We start from the raw sequence: 25,187 nt of genomic DNA, 5'->3' as shown, positions 1-25,187 counted from the left end.
CTTGACTAACCATATGCCATGCTGTATCCTGCAATGTAGCTAAGACTGACCATATTCAAACCTCTTAGACTTATTTGCCTATGTTCTTCAAACTGCAAAGCAGAATCTCAACTATCAGGTAGAAAACAGAGGAGTGCAGAGTCAAGGTGCCTGAGGCCAGAGGAGAGGTAACCACTTTGTTGCAGGTCATGTAGAACCGAGGGTGTTTCTGACCAAGGTTTGCATGGGAGCTTGACGGTGAATATACCTGGCATTGTCTCTTTTACCAAGAGAAACACCTATCTAGACTTCCTAGGTGGAGAACATAGGAAATGGGGGGAGCTGAAACTAAATAGAGCTTCATTCACATGATGTTTCACAGGTGAAAGACTAGCTTTGGAAGGCAGGTAACAGTTCCCCAAACTCTTGCCAAACAGCATGATGAGTCTCAGGGTCATTCAGAGGCTTTTCAGAAGGTTCCAACCAAATTTCAGATTAAACTCTGATGATGTTTTAAGAGTCACAGGTTATGAAAATTTTGAACTTGAAGAGACCTGAAAGATTACAGTCCAACTCAGTCTTCAGCTGTAAAAAGAGAGATCTAATTTCGAATGATTCTGTATTCAGGGTCCCTAATATTCATGGTGTACCTTCTTTTGAGTTTTACCAACCAGCAAAATTTTCCCCCTAACTCAAAACCTACACAATGTTGCCAACTTTAAATTCAGGAAAATAAGAATTATATGTGTAAGTTACCTAGTATCATCCTCCTTTTTAAAAAATTTTTTTAATGTTTATTTATTTCTGAGACAGAGAGAAACAGAGCATGAGTGGGGAGGGGCAGGGAGAGAGGGAGACACAGAATCCGAAGCAGGCTCCAGGCTCTGAGCTGTCAGCACAGAGTCGGATGCTGGGCTCCAACTCACAAACCGTGAGATCATGACCTGAGCTGAAGTCCGTCGCTCAACTGACTGAGCCACCCAGGCTCATTTTTTTAAATCATTCTCATTTTTTTAAAGAGAAGGACTTCTTAAAATTAAAAGAAAAAAATGGAGGAAGGACACACTTTCATAATAAAGAACAGCTCTTCCCAAGAAAACACTGTTGGCAACATAATATCACCCTATTGAAGATACTGATAATAGAATATAGGAAAGTCTTGAGTGAATAAAATGGCACAATTTTTTTTTGGAGATATTTCAACATTACAGTAACACTTTTATATATTTGTCAGTTTAAGAATTTATATTTCTCATTACAAGAAGTGGAGCTTGAATAATGCCCAGGTTTTTCTGGGATTTCAGTTTACTGGGACCATGTTGGAAAATCCAGTTTCACACATGTAGCTTGAGATAAACTGAAGTCATGCCTTCAAAGGTATTTTACCTGATTATTACTCTTCAGAGTGAATTGAAACAAATAGAGAATAGCAACCCCCAAGCCTCTCGCTGCTTTTCCTGCCTTCTACCCGTAGAGCCGAGGAAAAGAAGGGCAAAGACAGGTCTCGAGTCTTAATGTGAAGGCCATTAGGTGGGGGCTCTGGAATGTCCCCTGCTCAGGAGCTCCTCATATTCAGCACACAGCAGTCATGGATTTATGTAAGAGTTGGAAAGCTTGCATAATTCCTCTGTATTAAACCGTAATAGTAGAGGCAACACTGTTTTTGTTTTTGTTTTGTTTTTAATTTCTCTTCTGAATGCTTTCGGAAGAGTAAGAGGAAATATAGGCAGGGAGAGTGAGTGAGAAGATAAGGATTAAAAGTAAAAATGTAAGTGGAAAATTACAAGTGGCTTTAACTTTTAGCAACAAAAGAGAGATTGAAATAAGCCTTTCTAGTAAAGAAAACAAGACCATCATTGGGTCTCGAGAGGAAATTTCAGATGTTTCCCTAGATGTGGCAATAATCTACTGGCTTCTCTTTTGCTCCTGTGTTGTAGTCATCTCTAACGCAATGCCTTTGTACGCCAAGGTACTGATTTCCCAATGGGAACATAAAGTACTGGAAACTGGTGAGGCCAGTTATGTTATCCAGAACTATGGCAGGAACCACCCTGGACAGGACGGAGTTTTGACAATCCACCTGCAAATTCAAAGGGAAGGAAGATCCTTATTTCCTTCATCTGGTTACCCCATTTGCAAAGCCTTATATTGGCAAAGAGCTTTTTAAAGCCGCCATTTGTGCGAGAACTAAGTGTTCTCTAGAGAGAGCTCTCAAGGGAAATGAAACCTAAGACCGGAGAAGAAAAGCATTAATAACAGATCTCTTAAATTTAAGACCAATTTATTGATGAACTACCAAAGAAAGTTGCAATGTAAGTGGTCTTTGAGACTTGAGTTAGATATACCGCCATCACACCTACTAGTACCATGGCTTTGGCATTGAATCTCTTTTACAGTGTCCAAATTATCTGTAAATAAAAGTGCACATGAAATTAAAGTGCATTTCCTATGTGCTATGCACTATTTACAGTACTTTACATACTTCAACTCATTGAATTCCCATAACCTTAACTTATGGGAACTATAATTTTCTTGTCTTAAAGATGAAGACATTGATGCTTAGAGAGGTTAAGTAACCTACCTAATAAATGGGGAACCAAGGTTTAAATACAGGGAGTGTAGATGATTAAACCATATGGATATTTAGTACATAGACTCAAAATGAGGATGCAAAATTAAAATAATGATATTAAACTCTACTCTGCCTACCTTTCCCGCTGTTACGAGGATCATATTCAATCTTTCTTTTAACAAAAACTTTTTAATTTAGGCACTTTGCTAACCAATAAAACATTTTCTATGTTTTCAAGGGAACTGAAAGATTTGTAAGTGTATAAGCAGTTTTAATATCTTTGAATAAAGCAATCATAGAAAGGTATGCACAGGACTTTGAAAGATCTGGCTGGGCAGGCAAGTAGCCCACTTTGAGTGGTTACAGAGAAGCTAGAAGAGTTAGCCAGGCAGAAGGGTATGCAGGAAGAAGGTCCGTGCACTAACTACTGTCTAGTTGTCAGGAACATTGTGGAGAAGCACAGCTCAGCACAGCTGAAGCAGAGAATGTGAGTAGATGAGGAAGTGGTGAAAGGCAAGGCTAGAAAAGTAAGCAGGAACCTCATCATGAACGGCCTGTGTTAAGGAGTTGGTCTTTATAAAGCTGAAGACAATCAGCGGGGAGCTACTAATAAAGGCTTTTAAGCAAGAAAATACATAGTCCAACGAATGTTTTTGAAAGATAGCTCTGATTACAGCGAAGAGTGGTTTGGACAGTAGACAAACCTAAAGACTAGTGTCCAAGAGCCAAATGGAAGACTGCTTTGGTAATCCACATAATAGAGGGTGAGGATCTACATTAGAGCGAATCCAGTGGGCAATAGTAAATATTTGTAAGTTAGCATCAACAGGGGTTGGTGGTTGACTGTGGAGGGAGGTTTCAGGTTTGACCACCAAGATAGGTGGTTGCACCATTTTTTTTACGGTCAAGAACATTCTCTTATCACATGAAATGATGTATGTGAAAATGCTTTGTAAACTGTAAAGCACGATATTATTTCTCTTGACTGCAGTAGGGTTAGAGATGAGTCTTCCAGAAACGTTCTCACCAGCTGGGAGGATAGACATGCAATTCTTTACTTAAAATAATAATGATACCTACTACTAATAAGAATAACTATAAATGAGTAAATGCTTTTATGTGCCAAGCATTGTTGTAAGGGTTGTACATGAATAATAACTCACTTAATTCTTACAACACCCCACTTTACAGATAAAGAAACTGGGGCTTAGAGAGGTTGCCTAATGCCTCATAGTTAGTAATTGTGAAACTCAGAAACAAACCAATGTTGTCTCGCTTCCAAATCTGTGCTCTTGACTACAATAGTATAGGTCTGTCTATAAGACAGACTAAAATCAGTGTTACAAGAAAAGTATAAGTAAAATACTATATGTAGGTATGAAACTGAGAAAGACAAAATTAATAGAGTCCAGAGGGTATAGCAGAAGAAAGTAGCATTTTTGCTTTTTAGAAAACCATTTCATTGTTCAATGCAGACCTACCCTCATTCAAAGACCCACGGAGCTCTCATCACCGATTATTCTACAAAACTGTAATGTGCTGGGTTTGTCACTAGATGTTGCTCATGCCATGGTTCTGAATATCTGGCATTGCCCTCTCTAGCAGTTTGGAAAACTAAGTACATCAGTTTTCAAAATTAATCAAGTGTTTTATTTTCTCCATGCCATCTTATTCTAATTATTAATATGTAAGATTATGATTTAAAATTTTGGAATCATCTCATAAATAATCTGGCTGTACTCAGATAGGAATTTTGTTTTGTTTCTTTCCTATACTGGCTATAAATGATCTGTAAATTGTCTGATCCTTTCCTCTAGCAGGTATTATCTGACGTATATCATTAGCTTTTACTGTTCAAATCCTTTCAGAGAACCAGTGCTATGGATCTGGAAGTCCATCTCTTGCTTCCGAATTTTCTGCTTTCCTGAACTACAAAAGTTTCATAATGCTTACCTCCCTTTAATTATTACTTTGTACCATTGTAGTAACTTCCCATTCATACAATAATTCATCAGCTTTAGGTGCTTCATATGTATGAGATTTGTTTATATATTTAGCTTGTATTGGGTATTTAGACTCCAGAAATCCAGGAGCTTTGGATGACCTACTTAACTCTTAACTCCATTACTTTATTCCCAACTCACCCCAATGCCTTATGAACAATGTGAACTTCACAGCAGAAATCTGAACAAATAGCAAGATATTTCACCCACGTAAAGTTCATCTCAAGAAAATGGCTTGGGAAGGGGCAGTTCTTGTTACAGTTCACCACCCTGCATTTATCACAACTGATCCTCTTTTAACTCTTTCTTCTGTTTCCTTTGGCTTCGCTCCAAGAACCCTGAAGTTCTTCCTTGGGCTCCCTCTTTCTATATTTCCCCACTCCAGAAGCCGCCCTGCCATTGTAACTTTCCCCATGGTTGTAGGTAACTCTGAAATGTATAGCTCTAATTCCCGTATTTTAATCCTCCTGCTTGATGTCTCCCTTGGGATATCAATGAGGATCTTACAATTCAGCATGTGAGAAAGTGACATATTTCTTCCCCCAGCTTCTCCGTACTTTCCCATTTCTGCTCATGACTTCACTATTTTCCCACGTACCATTTTTTAAATGGAAAATAGTATTTCTTTATGACCCCTTATCCAATTAAACTCTGAGTCCTTGGTAAGACACTTAGGGTCTCTTCAGATTGTCTTTCCCTGTTTCTTCCTCTGCCTCACCCATTTCTTCTCATTTGAATGACTGCAATATCCCCCTAGCTATTCTTCCTGACTTGGTCCTCTCACCAATCCATCTCTTGGTGTCTACAGCATTTTTACTTTCTAAAGGACTTTTCTGTTTGCCTATCTCACTAAAAACCTTCACTAGCTCCTTTCTTCCTTCTGAGTCAAGCACCGCCTCCACAACTGTGGTCCATACCATCCATAAGATGGGTGGGGACCTTCTAACCTTATCCTCCAAATATGTCTGTAGTAAATGTGCTCAACTCTGCTCAAACAGTCACCAAGAATCTCAGTAAATGTGTTCAGTACTTGCCCATTTTAATACCATTGTTCCTGATATTTCCTTCCTTGGTGACATCTACCATCCATGCTTTTTAAAGCCTGCCCTTCAAAGTGTGTCTCAAAACCACTCATTTGATCAAGCCTGTCCTACTTCCTCTGAACTGTAATTATTACCTCTCCTTTGCACCCCATTAAGTTTCCCCATTAAATGTTTATAGTTCTCATTCTGTATTTATCTATTTCTGTCTCCCCTGCTGTGTTTTAATTTGAAGAGGTCATGGATTCTGTTTAATTCAATCTGTCAACTATGTAAGATCATCATAAAATAGGTAACATAATAGTTAAAAGCACAGATCTTTTGGAATCAAACTTTCTTAGCTACTCCAATTACTATGTGTTAGTTAAGCAGTGGCTTAACCTCTCCAAGCCTTGATATCATCTTCAAAATGGGAACATTGAGAGTACCTGCCTCAGGGCACCTGGGTGGCATAGTTAGTTGAGCATCTGAACCTTGATTTAGGCTCATATCATGATCCCAAGGTCATGGGATTGAGTCCCACGACAGCTCTGCACTAAGCATGGAGCCTGCTTAAGATTCTCAATCTCTTTCTCTGTCTCTCTTCCCCTACCCCACTCTCCTGCTCATGCACTAGCTCTCTCTCTCTAAAATAAAAAATTAAATTAAAAATTAAATTAAACAAAGAGTACCTGCCTCAAGCCTTGTTACAAGAATTAAATGAGATTATGTACATAAAGTGCTTAGCACAGGGTGTAACATATGGTAACCATGCAAAGAATGTTCTCTGTTGTCAGTATTCTTTTTGTAGTCACTGTACAAAGTAGATGCATAAGAACTTGACTAGAATGACTTGAAGGGGGACTTCTAGCTAAAGACAACAGTAGAAAGCAAAGTATTATGTTAAATAAGACCCAAAGTAAAAGCCCGTGTTGGAGAAGAGGCCCACATGGATGTATGTGTTGTTCAACTCTGAATCTTTAGGCCTCATAGAATTCCTGATACGCGGCTGGTGCTTAATAGTCATTGGTTGCATTCACGTTATTAACAAATAAGGTGCCATGTTTGTATGAGGATTATGAGGACAGAGATCAGACATTGAAGGAAGCTCATTGTCAACCGACTTCTGCGCAGCTGTTAGGATTCACACTGTGATAACAGATTGGCCTGATTTTGTGTCTACAACTAATGACAATGTGTCTTCTAATGACTTTATGGAGAACTTGCTGAATGTGGACTTAAGCAAATTAATCAAAGCTTGTGCTAGAGAGAGAGTGCATTTCTGAAAACATGCTTTAGACTCTTCCTAAGTACAGATTTACATAACTAGGTAGAGCTTAATCAGATCTTTGGGACAAAGTGAGCAACAATGATATGGTAATGGTAGGTTCATCCTGTACACTCCCATTAAAAGATTTTCCTTGGGTACTTTAAGAAAAAAAGTTATATTAGAAACAAAAAGTAATGGGATTCCCAGACAGAAATCTGTGTTTAAATGGCATTAAGGCTGTGGCTCAAATCAGCAAAAGCCAGGAAATCCAAAGTTAACCTTTATCCAGGCTGTTGTGCCATTTTTTCCAACTGTGTGTGTGCTGGTGAGCAGCCTTCCCTTTGAATTTCCTACCTCTGGCAACCAAGTCGCTTTGAATTACAGTACTGTGGGTCTGCTATTAAATGGGAATGTACCCTGAGGATATATGCTTATTTGCAAGTGCTTTCATGTGTCCCTGTAAGCCCAGGGGCCATGAACCTAGGTATTTTTTTTTCTTTCAAGTCCTGAAGGTCCCCATTTATGCCTAGATAAGTCCTGCCTTATACCCAGGTAGATGGACTTACGTAACACTTGTGTTGCTAACACTGATCAAGTTTAATATTACAGCTTATGTGTTATAATTCAAATGCACTTTTAAATGTTTCTTTTCTCTCTTTTCACCAGACATGGCGATGACTTGATTGTAACACCTTTTGCCCAGGTATGTATCCTGCTGGCCCTGGCTTGCTCTCCCTGTCTCTCTGGGTAGTTTCTATGTGTGGCCTCTGAACCTGCCCATTCATCTCCTTTTGTTCCTAACCATCCTGATCATTGTCCTTATAGGTCCTTGCCAGCTTGCGAAGTGTGAGAAACAATTTTACTGTACTGACAAACCTTCATGGAGCATCCAACAAGTAAGCATGGACTTTTTGTGGAGTTATGCCTTCCATAAAGGCAAAAACATTGAATAGCACTAAAAAAAAAAAAAAGGAAAAAAAAAACATTGCATGGAAATTAGCCCTCCAAACTAAGTTAGGATACATGATGAAATTTGAAAATAGGATGGAACATCATAGTGTTTTAGAACTGGTAAGATGTGAGAATTAGTCTGGATCTTCTTAATCTTTGTGCCCTTTACACTTAGTAGACAGTAAGAGTTCAACAAATGAAAGGTGGAGATGAGGATTTTTTTGACATTTATACTTACTGCTTTGGGAAGTATGAATACTTATCCATAACAGATGTAAATTCTATTAAATTTCTTTTGGAATATCTATTAATGAATTCAGAAATTCAGATTCAAGATTAAAGGTACCAAAATATTCAAGTCCAAGTTGCCTTTTGTTTTTGATAATATATAAATAGGTTCATGCAACTTGATGAATAAGAGTGGGATTGTCTTCTCCTCTGCCCCCAAATAGCTATATAACCTTGGTCAGTTTATTGCTGAACGTTGGTCTCCTCATCTTTATAATGAAGGGTTTGAACTTGATATTCCTGCATAACTTTCTCCTCCAAAACCATTTCAATCTATGAATCTAAGTATTATGCAGGTCACTATCCAGCATTTTAAAAGATCATCACAGGGCTCAGAAGGTCTTAGAATCAACAATTGTGGAATGACACCCAAGGTACCTCATGATCCAACTCAAGTTAGTTTGATTGATAGTTGATTGGGTTTATATTTGATGGAGTAGACATGAAAGCTAGAGACTTGCCCAGCCTCTTTTGCAGGTGTATCCCTGTTTGTTCACCTATTAAATAACTCACCCAAGAAGTATTTATTGGCACGTGCTATTCCTCCATGCATACATGTATGTTTTTGACAAATATTTATTGAGCACTACCTTTTACCAGGAACTGGTGATATAATAGTGACCCAAACAGACAAGTTTTCTGCCCTTTCAGGGCTGCCATTTGAATAGGAAGTGCCAGAGCATCTGGTGGTGAACAATCAGACCAAGTCTCTGGCCACATGGGATCACATTCCAACGACTATGGTCTGGTTGCTCCCCGCATGTTCTATTTTCCATCCTAATTGTGGATTTACTGTTCTCTCTTCCTCAAAAGTCTCTCTCTACCGGCCAGTGGTTGCCTAGCTAAATCCTACTTGTCTTTTATGGCTCATCTGTACTATCACTGTCACCAGTATGCTTCCCCTGACCCCACCAAGCCTGGTTCAGTGGCCCTCAGTGGTCCCAGAGCACTCTCCCAACCTTATCACACTGTTCATGGGTCTCTGCCCACCACTAGATTGTGTGTCCCTTGAGGTCCTTCCAGAATTACACTTACTTTTCCTTGAATTTCTAAGATTTAGCAAAATGCCTGACACATAGTATTTGCTCCATAAATATGCATCCCACGTATAAATTTCCAAATAAATAATTATTGGAAAAAGACCATAGATTATTTGGAAAATTATATTGTCAGAAGGGATCCCTCCCTTTTCCCCACATTTTTTTTTCTTTGCAGAATATCACCTCTGGGGCCATACATATTGGCCTCATACCCAATCCTACCACTTGACAACTATGTGACTTGGGCACAATTTTCTATATCTCAGTTTCCCAATCTATAAAATAAGGTTGCTCTGAGAATTAAATGAGTTGACATGTGTAGAACATTTATAATGGCACCTAGCACATCATAGGTGCTCCATAAATGTGAGCTATTATAATTGATAGCTACATTTCTCTTGCTGAATCCAGGCAGTGTAACACTTCGGAGTTTTCACATCCATTATCTCAGTGATAATCATCATAAATGCTGTTTATGACAGGTATTGTTGCCTCTGACTCTGTAGACAAGGAGACAAAGCTTAGGGAGATTAAATGACTTGCACAAGAAGACACCAGTTCTGGTGAAGAACAGAGTCAGACTTGAAACCTGGCATCCTGACTCTCACTGCAGCATTCTTTATAAGGAAAAACAGTTGTTGTCTTTCCTGTGTAGGGAAAAACCCAGTTCTTCCTGTGTTTTTCTTCCCTGTGAGTCTTCTTTACTACTGAGAAATCACTTTATTTCTGATACTCTGGTCACCAAATATGTGGAGGTTCCACCCCCGCCCCCCCAACAACAAGCAAATCTCCAACACCAGCTGGGTGTCCTACAATTTAACTCCATTCTGACACTATCTACCTGGAGATCCCATCAGATCCCAGATTAAAGGCTCAGTCCCACAAGGCTGCTTCCCACTTCAGATGTCAGTCACAGCTCAGGTGCTTCTGACTTACTTCCTACAGATCAAAGGTTCCAAGGAGTCCCTCCTCAGGTTCAAAGAATTTGCCAGAGTGGCTCACAGAACTCAGAGAAATACTTACCTTTACCAGTTGATTAAGATACATGATAAAGGACACAGATGAACAGCCAGATAAGAAAAACATAGCATGAGATCTGAGAGGGTCCCAAACACAGGAGCTTCTGTCCCTGTGGAAATGGGGGGCATCACCCTCTCAGGGTAAATATGTTTGCCAGCCTGGAAGCTCTCTGAACCCTGTGCTACTGGCATTTTATGCAGTCTTCATCACATACACATGGTCAATGATAACTCTGGTTTTAGCCCTTTTCCCCTCTCTGGAGGGTGAGAGGTAGGGCTGAAAATTTCAAGCCCCTAATCCCTGCTTGGTCTTTCTGATGACCATCCCCTCCCAGGAGCTTACCTAGAGTCGCATCATTGGAACACAAGATGTTCCTGTTGCTCTAATCACTTAGGAAATTATAAGAGTTTTAGCAGCTCTGTGCCAGGAATTGGGGGCAGAGATCAATATATTCTATTTCTGTTACCTCACATTTTTGCATTCACTACACTAAATACGTTTTCTTGGTTATGGGAAGAAATCGCTGAATATTTTTAACAGTCATTTAGGCAGAACTTAGGGAATAGATGAAGGTCAGAGAGCCCGAAGGCAGAGACATGAGCTAGGAGTGTTTTCAGGAATTAAGATATTAGGAGTGAAGCCCTGGACAGAGATGATGGAAGTGGGAACTGGAGAGGAAAGATTAATAAGGATACATTTCAAAGGCTTCTGTGGTTTAGCGGGACTCAAGGTCACTGTACTGCATAGCTCCAGGGTGAGAGTGGGGGTTGTTTTCAGTTACCATTTGTTAGCAAGAAACTTGGATATTCTTTTTCTGTAAGTATGGGAACATTCAGCCTAACTGTGCTGATTAATAGGCTATGTCAGCTGAAGCTACTTCCTTGGGAATCAGGTCTTTCCACAGCCTTGAGGGTTTTGAGCCACATAAACCTTCAAGAACTAAAGGACCCTAAGACCATAACTGCTATATACAGAGCTGACCCAGAGTCCATTCTCACACTGTGGCTGAGGACCACTCTCCAAATCATGGCCCTTTGTATCACCTTTGGTCCAAACCAAACCACACTCACCAAACAGAATAAATCTCCGTCAGTAGGATAGTTGTATCTGATGATCTTTCTCAGATCCATCCCCACCCACATTTGTAGAGTTAATCCTCATTTATTCCAAGCATTTTCTTTTGTCTTCTCTTCTCTTCTCTTCTCTTCTCTTCTCTTCTCTTCTCTTCTCTTCTCTTCTCTTCCCTTCCCTTCCCTTCCCTTCCCTTCCCTTCCCTTCCCTTCCCTTCTCTTCTCTTCTCTTCTCTTCTCTTCCCTTCTCTTCCCTTCTCTTCTCCTCTCTTCTCCTCTTTTCTCTCTTCTCCTCTCTTCTCCTCTCCTCTCCCCTCCCCTCCTCTCCCCTCTTGTCTCCTCTCCTCTCCTCTCCTCTCCTCTCCTCTCCTCTCCTCTCCTCTCCTCTCCTCTCCTCTCCTCTCCTTTCCTTTCCTTTCCTTTCCTTTCCTTTCCTTTCCTTTCCTTTCCTTTCCTTTCCTTTCCTTTCCTTTCCTTTCCTTTCCTTTCCTTTTCTCTTTTAAGTAGGCTCCACACCCAGCACAGAGCCCAACACAGGGCTCCAGCTCACGACCCGGAGATCAAGACCTGAGCTGAGATCAAGAGTCAGATGTTTAACTGACTGAGCCACCCAGGCACCCCCACCCAAGCATTTTCTTGAAACCAACACCACGTAACAGAAGTTCAAGGCAGGGCATATGTCCTATTAGAGCTTCCCTGGGAGGCTGAGAACTCAATGATGGGTTTTAGCTACAAATGAAGCTGCTTAGGGGGTTCACTTAATGAACCCATTGTATTCCTAGATAGTCAGTACCCTCAAATAAAGAAAACTGAGGACAACAGTACCTGCCAGGAATGGATCCACCATACTGACAGCATTTCCCCCACATAGTCACTTATCTTAACAACTGAAACCACAAGATCCATGGAACTCATAAGTGGCTTTCTGGGACATTTGTGTTGGGTTCCAGGGTCCCACTCCTTGGCTTAAATGTAACATTTAAGCAAGAATTCTGTCCTTGGAATGGTTTTCTTGAGACATCTGGATAGTGTGGTTTATTATATAAAAAGGAACTCCCACATAGAACTATACTTCTCTTAAGTCAAGATTTCCTTTATCTTTTGGCTCTTTGCTCTACTGAAAAATAGTTCATTGTCTGCCTGAGCTTTACCACCCAAAGGGTGAAAATCTCAGTTTCTGTTGAGGTGATTTCCTTGCACTTCCGTGAAATGTTCCATTGAGAGATGCTTGATTGGGCCTGTATTTCTTGGCTTCAAATTAAAAGCTATTATTTCTTTAGTCCCAGGAGTTAATTTTGCAAATATGGCTTTCATTTAGAGCTGTTAATTCAGATAAGCATCCCTAAAGCATTTACTGGCTTCAGCTGATGGAGAAATCACATGAATGAGAACGCCCACCATTCGTCAGTCTGATAACCAGGGAATATAGCAGCTAGAAGCAAAACGGTGTTCCCCATCATTCAACTGTGTCACTAACATCACAGAAATCACCAGTGGCTATCAGGAAATCATGTAACATCTCTGTATCAACATTCTTCCAAGGCATAATTCAATCAACATGTATGTAATCTTTGAGAAAAAATTAATAGCCATTTAATTTTGTTTTCATTGTATATCTTTCATTGCTTTATGTCCTTTGGCATGGGATTTAAATTAGCTGAGAATAATAAAATCTTGAGCATTCAGAGGGGAAAGAACCCAGCCAAATTTCCTCAGAGTAAGTGAGGAAATATATGTAAAACCCTCACACAGGAGCTGGCACACTGTAAATTAGCAGTAAATGTTATTTGCCTCCTGCCTTCCCCAAGTGAGGAAGAAACTGAGAGGTTCAGTGAGTTGCCAAGGGCTATATATTTAGAAGGTGCCAGATCCAGGATTAGGATTCCTGTCTTCTGATTCATAGTCCAGTTCTTTCTCCACTGTACTATTCAGGACTGTAAAATATTATTAACTGCTATGGCCAAATTGTCCTCCCTATTAATATCACCATCTTTAATCCAGGCACATAACTTAGGATTCTTCTATAAGTTAGGAACCACTGGAAACTGGGCGACCAATGGCATTTTCTTCTGGCACTCATGACGGTTTTCTAATTGGCACTCTCATGCCCTGTAAGTAATAATGCAGCTTCCAGAAGTCATTCACTCGTTTAGTTTGTGTTGAGCCTCTTCATTATACCGGATCTTGGGAATAAGTGGTAAATGAAATAAACATGGTTCTTGCCTTTGCAAAGCTTGCACACACAGATGCTTATCTGGATTAACAACTCTAAATAAGAGCTTTATTTTCAAAATGAACTCTTGGGACAAGGGAATTTATATAATTTATGTCATTTTCAAGAAGACATTGGGAGAATTGGGTGCCGTGAGTAGCCTAACTGTTAAGAAAGCAAAGATTCCTGGGGTGACTGGGTGGCTCAGTTAGTTGAGCATCTGACTTCAGCTCAGGTCATGATCTCATGGTCTGTGGGTTTGAGCCCTGCGTCGGGCTCTGTGCTGACAGCTCAGAGCCTAGAGCCTGCTTCGGATTCTGTGTCTCCCCCTCTCTCAGCCTCTCCCCCACTCACACTCTATCTCTCTCTGTCTCTCAAAAATGAATAAGAATTAGAAAAACTAAAAAAGAAAGAGGTCCCCAAACATTTAGGGTCTCCTAGTTCAATGTCTTCTTTCACAAAAGCCACCCTTGGAACTCAGGAAGATAGGCAAAGTGAAATCATTAAAGACATGTTATTAATCCAATGAATACATATTGAATACCTATATCATAGCAAATATTTTGCCAATTCCAAGGTGACAAAGATGAATGAGATTCAGTCTTTGCTTAAATCTCTTGCAGGTGAGATAGACAAGAAAATAGGAAGTGAGATACAGTCTGAACAGCGTCATGATGGGGCAAATGTAGCAAACCGTAGGTAGCATAGACAGTGACTACTCCCACTGGGGAGGGCTTAGCTGAGGAAGTGATACCTGAGGGGATTCCTAGTACAGGGGAAGGAGTTTGCCACTGAAAAAGAAGGAAAAGCATATAAAGCTGAGCAAAACATATGCAAAGGCCCAGTGACACAAGTGTATGCTGTGTTTGTGCAACTGTGGGTAGTATGTAGAACCAAAACTGTAGAGGAAAAGGAAACCAGATAAAACATTCTCATGGTATTTGGCTCCTCAGATGATTTTTACATCAACGGTTCATTCAATTGACAGTTCACCAATATTTATGGAGTTCCCACTATTTGTGTGGCAGGTTGGTGGGTCCTACAGAGGCTATATGGAAAGGAGTCGGCACTGAATCCTCCCCTCAATGGGTCACAGATTTGTGGTGGGAATAATATGTGCCCATATGAGTTGTAACATGAGGAAATAACCTTAAAGGTACAAACAAGGCACCATGGGATATTAGAAGAGGGGTCAATTTTAGCTAACATGATGACATCCTTTGCAGAAGATGGCATTTGACCTTTGAAGCTTTGATTCTGACACCGATTCCAATGTGTGGATTTTTTTCCCCACACATCCAAGCAATTTTTCCTTAACATCAGCTGAGTGCCTTGCAGTTCAATTCAATTCTGACCTGTCTACTTGGAGATAGCATCAGATCCCACAGGTTGAGGGCTCAGTCCTGTAAGACGACTCACCACTTCAGACACTGGTTGCAAGTCCAGTTTGCTACCTGTACCTCTGACCCACCAACTACAGATCAGAGGTTCCCATGACCCCTCTAGCCAGTTTGCTAGACTGGCTCACAGAACTCAGAGAAATATTTTCCCTACTAGAATATTGGTTTATTATAAAAGGATATAATTCAGTAAGAGCCAAATGGAAGAGAGGCATAGGGCAAGGTATGTGGGAAAGGGCAACAAGTCTTCCATTTCTTGGAGGGTGCCCCTTTCCCCAGTCTCCTTGCATTCACCAACCTGCAATGCAAGGAAACACTCCAAACCTGGTCCTTTTGGGTTTTTATGGAGGCTTCATTACATAGCCACGATTGATTAAATCATTGGCCGCTGGTGACTGAACTCAGTCTCCAGCTCCTCTTATCTCCCCAGAGGTCTGAGGAGGGCTGAAAGTGTCAACCCTCTAATAATGTGGTTGGTTCCCCTGGCAATTAGCCCCCATCCTTAGGTTACCTAGAGACTTTCCATAAGTCTCCTCATTAACATAACACAGGACACTTTATATCTCTCTTCACTTACAAAATTCTTAGAGTTTTAGGATCTTGTAATAGGAATGAAGACAAAGATCAAATACAGATTTCTTGCAGCAGCGCCTAGGTAGCTCAGTTGGTTGAGTGTTCGACTCTTCATTTCAGCTCAGGGCATGATCTCACAGTTCTGGGACTGAGCCCTGAGGCACGCTCCATGCTGAGTGTGGAGCCTGCTTAAGATGCTTAAGATTCTCTCTCCTCAAAAAAAAAAAAAAAGATTCTCTCTCCTCAGTGTGGAGCCTGATTAAGATTCTCATTCTCCCTCTGCTCCTCTCCCACTTGCATGCACACTCTCTCTCTAAAATAAATAAATAGATAGATAGATAGATAGATAGATAAATAAGCAAGCATAGATATGTATTTCTTATCATAAATTACAATATCATAGAAAGGTAGGTGATATTTACATGTGTGAATTTGTGTGGGAGAGTTTCCTTTTCAGAGGAATAGCCTGAGCAATATCAAGAAAGGAATAGGACCTGTTCAAAGAAAAATAAGCGATCAAGTCTGGCCTTGTCAAAGTACAAGTTCCTTCTTTCCTTCCTTCCTTCTTTCCTTCCTTCTTTCCTTCTTTCCTTCCTTCCTTCCTTCCTTCCTTCCTTCCTTCCTTCCTTCCTTCCTTCCTCCCTCCCTCCCTCCCTCCCTCCCTCTCCCCCTGCCTCCCTTCCTTCCTCCTTCCCTCCTTGCCTCTTTTCCTCCCTCCCTTCCTTCCTTCCTTCTTTCCTTCCTTCCTTCCTTCCTTCCTTCCTTCCTTCCTTCCTTCCTTCCTTTTTTCATTCTTTGTTTCAATAAGTATTTGCTGAGGGCTTAGCATATGAAGGGCCGTCCTGGGTTCCAGAGATCCTGTAGTAAACAAGTTGTTCCCTGCCTCCATAAATTTTATATTTAAACTAAGGAGCTCTATACTGAACACTAATTACTGCCTGTTTTAATTACAATTTTAAAGTGCTGCTAAGGAGAAGTACAAGATACGTGAGATCCAACAGCCAGTCAATGGTTTGAGATGAAATGTCAGGGAGGAATTCTGACAGATAAGCTGGAAAAAGTATGTTGAGGCCAAAGAGCAGAGGACTTTGAATGCTCAGCTAAGGAGTTTGGAATTTTATCTCTTACTTTTCCTGAAAAACAGCCCTCAGTATTACTGCAGGTGTTATCAGCAGATGAAATAGTGGAAAGAGAATGCACTTTGGATTCAGAAAGACAGCATTGAATCTCAACCATGTCATTTGCAAACCATGAATGCTCCAGCATGTTTCTTAACCTCTTAACTACTCTGCTTCAGTTTTCTTATCCTTAAAATGAGATGATTGTATTCTCAGTGGAAGCTAAGAAGTACCTACCATGATGTCTAGCAGAAAAAAAGCAATCATTGGATGGCAATGACCTAGAGGGTTTAAAAGTACCTTGCCTAGGATGACCTAGCTAGTAAATGTTTGGTAGACATGAATCCTTCCCATTAGACTCTGCAGCTGTCACGTCACGTATGCTACCTGGAAGCTCAATGACCCCTAATAGATCACGGATGGATCTGGTGCTCTTAAGAACCTAGAAAGAAAACTTGTGGCCATACCGGTGGGGAGACCCTTTCTTACCAACATCTTTGCAGGCTATTCTCTGTCATTTATAATTTGGCTTCCTCCCCAAACTTGGTTGTAGATCAGAATTCATAGATTTATATAAAAAATACAGATTCTCAGGCCTCATCCCAGATATGCGGAAATAGACTCTCCAGGGATGGGAAAGGGAATCATATTTTTAATAGCTCCCCAAGTGAGAACATTGCTCATCTATGCTTGAGAACCACTGACTGGCCTAGAGTCTCAGTCCCTTGCTTGTTGCTAATATGCTATTGCTCTTTAGTGGGCCAGACAGCCCTCTATTCTAACAGTTCTGAAAATGGGCCCCCCAGACTGGCAGCATCAGTGCCATGAGTGATCTTTTAGAAATGCACACTCTCCAGCTCATCCCAGGCCAGTTTGCTCAAAGACCCTGGGGGTTGGGTTCAGTGGGGGTCTTGGTAAGCCCTCTAGGTGATTTCTGATGACCCTAAAGTGTGAGGGCTACTGCTCTATACTATTTGGGCAGGCTCTTCTGTAATGCACTGGGTAGAAGTTCTGCAAAGCATGAAAAGGTTGGTAAGACCAGCAAAATTGGGCGGTAGGGTTGAGAAATAAACAAGGAAGAAAAACAAAAAAGAAAAGGAGGAGCCCCAGTACTCCTGGAGCACAAGTTTGTTTGCTCCTTTCATTGGACTCTTAACAGCAGCAGGCTTGTTACAATGTAGAATAATGCCCGGTTCCTCTGTGAAAGACCACTCCTTATGTTAAGCAACCTGGATTCCTGTTCTGTGTCTTTTGGCGACTGACTTTACGTCTCTGGGTCTCAGTTTCCTGAAGTGCAAAAGGGAGGCCCAGACTGATTGGTCTCTCAGGACCCCTTTGTCTGGCATAACTTTCTACCACACTACCAAAGGAATTGGGATCCACTCTGATATTTGGTGTTATTCCTGAGCAAGCCTATTGTCTGAGGGCCTTTTGGAACTGTGAAACCTAAAACAGAGGGGCTGGTTAGGGACCTGGAGTAAACGACTTCCTTCCCGAAGAGTTGGAGCATCCAGGAGGCTGTGCGTGGGGAAATTCCGGGCCATCTGGATGTCAGAGGATTGCAGTCATCCACCAGTGTTACAGGAGCCTGCCTTCCGGAGACAGCATGATGTCATTTGATAGCTCATTATGACCTGGGAAACTCCTCAGTGATCATGGGCTGGGGTGAGGTGTGGGGGTGTGGGGGGGAGGGGAACATGGGGGTGATAGTGATACAAAGACTCAGGCCTTCTTTTCTGTCCCCACAGGAGGTCCCCAGCTGCTGCTAGTCAGCCACCTGTCTCCAGAGTAAACCTGCAAGGTAAGCACCGTCATGAGGCCTAAGTCTGTGTTTCAGAATCATAACACGTGTCATTTGTTCAGCAGCTGTTTTAGAATGATGGCACTTACTTGCATATCACAGTCCTCCAAAGTCTCTCGGTGACTTTTTTCAAAGACATAGTAGAGTTTTACTTCTTTCCCTGTAAAACCAAATGAAAAGCAGTATTAAACAATTGTCCCATCATGTGCAGGCCTAGGTTTTCAGGGTGCGATGGATGTGTGGTATTGCTGCACCCCAGGAGAGAGACAGAAGGCAGAGCTGGATTGACACTGCAAAGCGACCTCAGCTTGCTGGCCCCGGTGTGCTCAGGAGAGCTAACTTCAAAGACCGTCAGGGGCCCCCTGGTTGGCCCCACAGAGCATATTAGTGGTTTTCCTCTTAGCGTCAACTATAGGTCCCACTTGAGTCTACATCCTTTCCAGGTGTGAAACCAAAGGCTGTTCCAGGTCACAAATCATTTCCCTTGGAGGTCATCCAACTTTGTTCCTCAGATGTGTGTGTGTGTGTGTGTGTGTGTGTGTGTGTGTGTGTGTTTAAGAAACCTAACCTCTCATCTTTCAGTGCTGTGCATATGCTTTCCATGCAGAGTTGAAAGCTATGTAGGGGAGGCGCTACCCTGAAGGAACACCAGGGAGATGGATTGAACATAAACTGTATGTGACAAAAGATGCAACCTGTTATGTGGCATTGTTTCCAAGTCCAAAATGGAGTTTCCCCCTTGAATCTACCCCCACTAGCGTAGCAGTAGGCCTGAGTAAAAACCACAGGAGAAACGAATAAGTTGAGCTCTATTGAGATTGCCCGACACCAAACAGCACTGCCTGGTACACTTCTCTGTTTCCAGCTTCGGCATTCCCTTTGCTTTATACTTAACCATCTTCCTTCCTTGCATGTAGTGTTCTCTGGCTGGCATCACAGCCACGTGAATAACGGACATAATACAGAAGCCCACCTTCTAAAGAAAGGAACAAAAACATAGGTTCCATTGACTCCTTGGCTTCTGAAGTATTTATAGTACACACCTTTAAACCTATTTTTATTAGAAGAAGACTGAGAACAAGAATAAAAGTGAAAGGAAGATATTAAGCAAAAGTAAATTTGCCTCTAGAGCCCCATGGTATGAAATGGAGAGAAGAAAATAGTGCTCTGTCCAGGGGCTTCAAAAACCTGCTGTGCTGATGTACCGTTTCCTTTAGAAGTTTGATAAAAGGAAACTCCATAGAGGGTTTTACCATATAACTGGTGTTACGTAGTCAGTGATCAAAGGAGGTGGTTTTGAAACTCCTTTATCATTTCATCATATCAGCCTACCAGTGAGACACCTTTGCTCATATTTCTGTTCGCCAAATTCGCTCCAAAGCCTTTGACAGCAATTCGAATATTTAAACTGTTTTCTTTTTTTTGTAATAAATACTGACACACATTCAGAGAATCTGTGATATTTATGGCTCTATAAATTAGCTCATTAGCTAGAGATGTTGCTGGAAAGATCATTTTGTGATTTTTGGCACAGTGACTACAGCTCGGCAACTAGAGATTCTTTGGCTAAATTCTTTAAAACAATGGAGCAAAGAAATAACAATACCACTTAGGCAATTTGTTTTTGTCTGTCTTTGTGGCAAACTACAAAAATTCTGGCTTTTCATCAGGAAGAGAATGTAGCGATACCAATTATTACGTAATTATAGGTTTCAAAATCTCCTTAACGCTTAAGCCCAGTCAGAAGAGGAAGGAGGATACACACATCCTGTGTTTTGTTCTTATTATCAGCTTAAATAAGTCAGGCAGATTTTTCCTGGTATTTTAATATTTATCAGCGTGTGACAAAGAGGTGTGTTTAAATAGAAAGTTTAAAAGGGAATGAAAAGTAAGTGGCTCCGAGCAAACTGAATTGAAGGCTGAAGCAGTGCTTTCAAAGATGATTTTTCATGATAATAAGATCAGGTTTTCATTTATCATCAACTCAAGTTGGGCTCATGTATTTCAATTGAGATCTAAGATAAAAGATACAAGAAACCCACGATCATTTAAACAGATTTAGCAGCAATCTAATTTGTTAGGAAAGCCTGGCTATTCTTGTACAAAGAGCAGGTATAAGAGAGAGAGACAGAGAGAGACAGAGAGAGAAAGAGAAAAAGCCAAATACTTTTAAGAGGTTTTTTTTTCCATGCATCTAAATGAAGGAAATGCAATTCATTTCAAAAAGATAATTGTCAGGACTTGTGGCTAAATTGGTGCATTGGGTCTTACAAATTGATCACTGACTGAAATTATTCATGGGGGACATAAAAGCAAATCACTTAGTCTTCTGTACCTTTATTTTCACTGTCGAAACAAGGTCATTCTTTTCAGTTCTCATGGTGCAACACGAATTTCCCTCCTCTGCAAAGACATCCCAATATTTTTTTTTTTAATCAGTGTAATTGCTCCTTTTTTTTTTTTTTTTTTTTTTTTTTTTGCACTATGGCAACAATTCCATTCTAGATTGTGTTCTAATTCATGGCTTATGGATCTCCTGCAATGGAGCACTTTAAAGACAGGCACTGTGCCTTATTCATCCCCTGATTGTTCAAAACTCATTAACATAGCTATTTTCACTTACTAAGAAGACAGTAAATCTTGATGTGGTCAGTATTGCATAAGTATGTGGGGTTTACTTTAAGAAAAAATGTTCATAAATTAAATTTTAGTTATGAATCAATATTTTTATCTCTATGAGTATGAAAAATATTTAACTGTGGTTTTTTTTTTTTTTACTATTAAAAAACATCAGTTATTCCACTGGAATTAAAAAGGTTTTGAAACACACTTTGTAACAGTATATATATGTACATATATATTTGTGTGGTCATACGGGTTTTGACAAAAAGAGTTAAATACAAAAAGTTGGCATTTGGTAAAGTATTGAGAATTTAAAATCCAGAAAGTATAGCAGCATAGAAATGATATACTCCCAATTTAAGGAGAAAGATGCACTAAATCCTGCTGGGGGTGTTGAAAATGCTAATGCTATAAAGTCAGGCAAACATCTTAATTTTTATCATGTTTTACTTTTTCACAAGCAGGAATTCTAGGCTTTTCTACATGATGCATGAGGATTGGAACAGAAAGGGAGAAAAAAATAGAAGAAAGAGCACTCCAACACAAAGCAGGGTTCTATCATCTGTACACATTCAACATGGAAACTGGAAGTAATTTTCAGGATTTCAGGCCTCAAAACTATTTCAACTGAAAAAATCAGATAATTGAGGAAAATCAATGTGTGTGTGTGTGTGTGTGTGTGTGTGTGTGTGTGTGTGTGTGTCTGTATGCATGTGCATGAGTGGGTGGGTGACTGTGTGTGTGCATGTGTGTGTAGGATAATTGTCTCACTTTTTCCAACCATCCTATCCTTTGGCTTTGCATGCATTTCAATAGTGAGTACAGATATGTCGTGGAAAGAATTCCCTGAAAGGATAAATCATCAAGTGTTCACTGCCTTTACCAAATGACTCTTTGCTTTATAAAAGGATTAGGCAAGTATTCCTTTTAATGGCCAGCACCTCCGATTCATATAAATGTGACTTGACCTTTAATATATATCATATATACAACATTTTAGCAGTCAAATTGATGTGTAAGGTGGGATATTCTATATTAATCTTCTAAAATTTAGCAATAAACATGTTGAGCAAGAGCATTGCCAATATAATAGATCGGATGATATGAAGAACAACTCCCCCCCCCATACCCATGGGTCTTTGGAAATGACAGCATGACTAGAAAATTGCCTGAGGACTTCAAGCCAGACTGCTGCAGACCCAGAGCCTTTCCCAGCCTGGGTCTCCATAGCCCTGGTTGATGGTGGTTTTCAACACCAGCCAATTAGATGTTTTTCAAGAAATGCCTGTATGTGGAGAAATAAGATGTGACATTACAGGACTTTCTGGTATGTCTGAAATAGGTTGGCCTAAGTGAAAAACAGACTTAATTAATTTTTTTCAGTGCTCATGGGAATCCCTTTCTTCTATTATGTGTCCAGGCCATTCTGGGGGAGGAAATGAGTCTTTACCAGTTGATAAAACAGAAGAAGGGTACTTCTGCTAAGAAGCCTATTTCTCAGTATGAGTTCCTCCCATATCTGTGCTTGATTGTAAATATCCCCCGGAAGGTTCATGGGGGTGTGCCAGATGCAGGGTCTGCTTGAGGAGTGGACAAGGGGCTCAGAGAGTTGTCTTGGATTCTAAGAATTTCAAAAAGTCATGACATTGATTGAGTTCTCATTCTTTGCCAGGGCTGCCAGGGCTTAGGATGAGAGACCAACTGTGTGTGCTCGAGTAAAGGGCTCTCTCTCTGAGAACCACAGCAGTGGCCTGAGAGCCGGCCTGTGTCAGATGACTGGAAATGAAGCCTGGCATAAGCATGACATTTGCTTGGTTTCTACATTAAGCAAGAACTCTGGAACAGGATTACAACACTTAGGGACAAATACGAATAAAATCAATTGTGTTACCAAAGGCTGTGGCCACACATGATAAAGGAGAGATTGGGGGAGGAGGGCGGATAACAACAACAACAAAAAAGAGACAGAGAGAGAGGGAGAGAGAGAGAAAGAGAGAAAAGGAGAAGAGGAAAAAAGAAAGGAAAAGAAAAAGAGAAAAAATAGAAATGTCAGATAATTTTTTCATTAGTGTTCTGATTCTCCTGTGGCCTGAATTATTGGGATAATTGCCTTAATGACTCACCTGGAGTGTTTAAGCAGCCTGCATACAAAGTGATAGGGCAAATGCACTAGAAAAGCCCCAGTAATTCTGGGAATAATTCCCCAGATGGTTGTTTTATAAGAACTGCTTTTGTCTAAAATAGTCCTCTTCTGAACATTTACCCCCAGAGCATCAACATTGAGCTATTTATATTGATCTGCAATTATTTCATATATGTCTAAAATTAAGTGTGGGTAGTTGCAAAAACATTGACAAGTCAACTAAAGTGTGAAGAGTTAAAATGTTACCCTTGAGCAAACATTGCCAAAAATAAAGCCCTGCCCATTAATGGCTATTTCACCAGTTGAAAATTAATTTCTAAATTTAGTGTGACCATTTCTTCGTATTAAATGGAACCAATGAAACCTGCAACATCTAATCTCTCACTTGCGGCCTAAAGACTTGAGTTCATTCCGGGATGACTCCACTTCATGTTTTTGTACTGCTGAGAAACACCATCCACCCACCCACCCCTGAAAGTTGGAATCATGCATGTTAGTAAGTATTTCAGTTATGCTATTGACGTCAATGGAGTCATTAAATAGATTGCTGGCCCTCCCAGAGGCAAATCACTGCCAGGGACCTAGATACAGACACGTTTTTTACAAAGACAACCATCAGGTTTTGCTATAGCAGTAAGCCAGAGAAAGGGAAAAGTTTATACTGTAGCAGACCTATCTCCAAACACAGTTTATTTTTTTCTTTTCCATTTTAGTTCCGGCCTTTCTTTCTCTTTGGTTACAGTAGGCTCAGGCGATGCCCAGATATTGTGGCCTCCGTGTTTTGTGTGCGAAAGCATCTCCTGTAATTGAGACCGTAAATAAAGGGTGGCACGCAACTTTTGCAAACATGTCTCACCTTTAGCTGTACACAGCCCATCTTGGTGTTTATTTGGTGGCATAAATTGTCCGGGCAAACCACTATTGTCCGCCAGTAAGGCTGGGTCTGATATATAGTTCCCTGAATAAACAGTTTCCTCTGAACACACACACATATACACGCACGCTCAGTTTTGTCCTCTCTGCCACTTCTTTGCGGCTTCTAGCTACAGCCGTCCATTTATGAATCAACCTTTATGCAGCCTGCACTGTGCTGCGGGCTGGGGCTCCTGAGCAAAGGGTGGAGGAGGAGGCTAGGAAGAAAGATTCACTTCTCTCAGCTGCCTCATCTGCAGAGCCGCCGCAGGAGACAGGAGGCTGCCCACGTGCCTGTGTCCTCCCAAACCCCAGCTGCTGCCTACCTCAAGCCTGGTCATGCAGCTCCCAGGCATGTGGGAGAGAGCTCTTCAGGAAACATCTGTCTCCTTCTGGGTATTTTTGACAGCTCTATTTACCTGGACAGTCCCAGTTGTCAGAGCCAAAGATTCACCTCACACCTGGACTCTTCTGCTCATAGGCTCAGAGTCAGGGAGCCACGTAGAGCAGACAGCTTTCTTCAGGTCTGGTCCTCTGAATCCATCATGTTGGCTTTAGCACCTGTCTCCCTCACAACCCCCCCCCCCCCATGCTTCCTTACTCCAGCACTGCCCTACTTGCTTACAGTTAGTATGCATCTAAATGCCAGACATCTGACCACTCCTGGTAACTTGGGAGGTAAATCGGGAGGCCCAGCTCCATCCCCCCTCCACCATTGCTCCTTATTCTCTATTCCTGGCTTTGAATAGCGGCTTCACCATCTATCCTTTATCTCTGTCTTCACCTCGGACAGCCACTTCTTGCAGCCTTTTCTGTAATCATGCCCCCTTCTTTCTTCCCCACCCCCCTCTTCCTTAGTTCAGTGCTTCATCCTCCCATACCTAAACCACGATGGCGGTCCTCCCACTTAGTTTATTGTCCTCAGTCCTTCCCCTCACTCTTTCCCCTCACTGCAACCCACCCTCCATTCTGGTACTAGAACTATTCTTCTAAAACCAGTCTTAAATTATTTCCTTAGTTGGCTATGCTTTGCCTTCAAGTGGATCCCCGCTTCTTACCAATTCCTCCATAATTTGCTCCTAATTCCTTCTCTGTCCTCATCTTTTACTTTAACCCCTGCCCTCATGCACAGTTGATGGCTGAGGTGCCCTGAACATACTATCCCTCAAATATGCCAGGCTCTTCTTGCCTTTC

General features: G+C 41.1%; 1 protein-coding gene across 3 annotated transcripts in view; it reads left to right on the top strand.

Moving 5' to 3' along the window:
- The window catches only part of PDE4B (phosphodiesterase 4B), a 528,592-nt gene that overhangs the window by 403,406 nt on the left and 99,999 nt on the right, over positions 1 to 25,187 (top strand). For all 3 annotated transcript variants that reach the window (XM_058717087.1, XM_058717086.1, XM_058717088.1), the window contains 3 exons: positions 7,510 to 7,546; positions 7,669 to 7,739; positions 18,264 to 18,316. In XM_058717087.1, the coding sequence (XP_058573070.1) occupies positions 7,510 to 7,546; positions 7,669 to 7,739; positions 18,264 to 18,316 (161 nt within the window). The remainder of the gene's footprint in view (positions 1 to 7,509; positions 7,547 to 7,668; positions 7,740 to 18,263; positions 18,317 to 25,187) is intronic.

This window comes from Neofelis nebulosa, chromosome 2 (genome assembly GCF_028018385.1).
Source record: "Neofelis nebulosa isolate mNeoNeb1 chromosome 2, mNeoNeb1.pri, whole genome shotgun sequence".
Classification (NCBI taxonomy): Eukaryota; Metazoa; Chordata; class Mammalia; order Carnivora; family Felidae; genus Neofelis; species Neofelis nebulosa.
Note: the sequence above shows the minus strand (reverse complement) of the source record. Positions and strands in the feature narration are given on the sequence as shown.